The 2,670-nt window shown below is 57.0% G+C and overlaps 1 protein-coding gene across 1 annotated transcript; it reads left to right on the top strand.

Annotated features, from left to right (window-relative positions):
* Nucleotides 1-218: 218 nt before the first annotated feature.
* Nucleotides 219-1,854, top strand: LOC113942044 (putative pleckstrin homology domain-containing family M member 1P; the record flags this gene model as incomplete). Its single annotated transcript, XM_027633185.1, has 4 exons — nucleotides 219-364; nucleotides 532-725; nucleotides 1,174-1,237; nucleotides 1,672-1,854. Coding segments are annotated over 4 exons (566 nt in total), but the record flags the coding sequence as incomplete, so codon positions are not given.
* Nucleotides 1,855-2,670: the final 816 nt, after the last annotated feature.

The raw sequence follows: 2,670 nt of genomic DNA, 5'->3' as shown, positions 1-2,670 counted from the left end.
CAGCCTTCTTTTTATGGAGAAAAAGTGAAGTGGTACCTGTCGGACCATTGTGGGGAAGGGCCTGGGGAACGTCACACCGAACATCCTACAAGTGCTTCAGCTGATCCCCCACCCTTCCCAAAACTTACTTGTTCCATTCCCTGCCCCCAAAAGTTTCTCCCTGTCCTGGCAGTGATGGGTGCAGGCTCAGGTCCCCTCTCGTTCCCTGCTCCCCTCAGGCTGCTCCAGGCAGATCGGCTTCTCCTTCGCCAAGCCCAGGCTCTGCGCCTTCTCCGGGCTCTACTATTGCGACAGCTGCCACCGCGATGACGAGACCGTGATCCCCTCCCGCCTCATCCACAACTGGGACCTGACGAAACGAGGGGTGAGTCCTGGGCTGGGTCCACGCAGGGAGCAGGGAAACGCTCTGGCATCTGCCCACACTTCCTGAATGTCCATCTGGGCGTTCCCCGAGGTTGGAGGTGCCCACCCCAGACCCCTCCCCGAGCCTCTCCTCGGTCCATGCCCACCTGTGCCCTCTCTGTGCCCCAGGTGTGCAAACAGGCCCTCAAGTTCCTCTCCCAGATCCGTAACCAGCCCCTGATCGACCTGAAGCTGGTCAACGAGAGCCTCTACGAGCACGTGGAGAGGATGGGGCGGATCCTCCGGAGCAGGGAACAGCTGAAGCTGCTGGGGGATTACCTCATCATGTGCCGCAGCGGCGCCCTGAAGGAGCTGAGCAAGCGGTGAGGGCCCTCTCTGGGTGACGTTCCCTGCTCTTTGCACCCCTGTGGTCTCCTGGTTCTCCTCCTCACCCCCTGTCAGAGCAGTGCTGCCAAGGCTCAGGCTGGTTTTTCGCTCCATATCATCTGCCCTAAGGAGTTATCCCTCTGTTGACTGTGTCAGCACACTGAGCTGTGACTCAGGAAACACCTTCCTGGCCGAGGAGCTTCTGGCTGGACAGGAAACACCTGGGAAAATAGATGGGATATTTATTTTCTTTTTTCCCTCCCTGCTTTGAAATGCTCTCACACGATTTCCAGTGGCAGGATTTGGGATGTGTGGCACAATAGGAGAATAGGCTCTGCAGTGATTTTCTTCAGTAATGTGCATTGTCCAGGTACCTTCTTGCTCCAAAGCTGTTGGAGATGGCGTGGAAACCATCTACTCCTTTCTCTCTGTGCTTCTTTGCAGGCTTGATCACAGGCATTACCTCTTGGAGTGTCCCCACAAATACAGTGTCACTGATCTGAGGCAGGTGAGAGCTTTGCATGGTCATAGAATCACAAAATGGTTTGGGTTGGAAGGGACCTTAAAGACCATCCAGTCCCACCCCCTGCCACAGGCAGGGATACCTTCCACTAACCCAGGTTGCTCCAAGCCTTGTCCAACCTGGCCTTGTCATAGGGATTTTGCTGGTGAAGACACCCCAGGGTGTGTGGAGACACCACATGGTGCTTCTTCAGCAGGAGTTTTCCAACAGTTGGATTTTTCAGTGATTCCAAAGCCAGGGGCCCCATCCTGGCAGGTTGTGGGTGCTGCTCTCAGTTTTCCAGGGTCCTGTTGCGACCTGGGTGTGGGTTGTGTTTGGGGGACAGCCTTGCCTTCACGTGGCAGCTCCAAGAACGGGTGTAACCCAGCACGAACCCAGCGGGGTTGGGCTCCAGGAGCACTGACCCCCCTGTCCCACAGATCGCCGACGGCGTCTTCGAGACCTTCCTGCAGTCCCTGCTCCAGTTTGCGTCCCACCACGTCTACAGCTGCGACCTGTGCACCCAGCGCGGCTTCATCTGCCAGATCTGCAACAGCAGCGACATCATCTTCCCCTTCGAGTTCGACACTACCACCAGGTGAGCCCCCCCTCTGCCCCCTGCAGCCAGGACACCCAGGGGCATGGCCTGGCTTCTGCCAGGAGCCCCAGATGGCCCCTGGGTTCCCCTCGGGGGTCTGCACTTCCAAGGCATGTGGCCTCGGGGTGAACTGGGAATGGGTCTGACGTGGTTGTGTATCCTCGTGGTGCCCATATCCCAGTGGTGCCTGTGTCCTCGTGGTGCCCATGTCCTCGTGGAAACCATACTGTGGTGCTCACATCCTCATGGGAACCATATTGTGGTGCCCATGTCCTCGTGGGAGCCGTGTCCTCATGTCCCACATCCTTGTGGGAGCCATATCCCATGTTGTCGTGTTGTCATGGTCCCCACATCCTTGTAATGCCCATGTCCTCATGGAAACCATATTGCGGTGCTTACATCCATGTGGGAACCATATTGTGGTGCCCATGTCCTCATGGGAACTGTGTCCTCACGTGCCACATCCCTGTGGGAGCCATATCCTTGTGCTGCCCATGTTGTCATGGTCCCCACATCCTTGTAATGCCCATGTCCTTGTGGAAAACATATTGTGGATCCCATGTTCTCATGGTGCCCATGTCCTAATGGAAACCATACTGTCGTGCCCATGTCCTCGTGGGAACCAAATGGTGGTGCCCACGTCCCTGTGGTGCCCATGTCCTTGTGGGAGCCATGTCCTCATGTCCCACATCCCTGTGGGAGCCACATCCTCATGCTGCCCATGTCATTGTGGTACCCACGTCCCTGTAGTGCCCATGTCCTCATGGAAACCATATTGTGGTGCCCACGGTCTTGTGGTGCCCATGTCCTTGTTGGAGTCACCTCCCTGTGGTGCCCATGT

This window comes from Corapipo altera, unplaced genomic scaffold (assembly GCF_003945725.1).
Source record: "Corapipo altera isolate COAL_440 unplaced genomic scaffold, ASM394572v1 129781, whole genome shotgun sequence".
In the NCBI taxonomy this organism is placed as follows: Eukaryota; Metazoa; Chordata; class Aves; order Passeriformes; family Pipridae; genus Corapipo; species Corapipo altera.
This window is presented reverse-complemented; position numbering and strand designations above follow the sequence as displayed.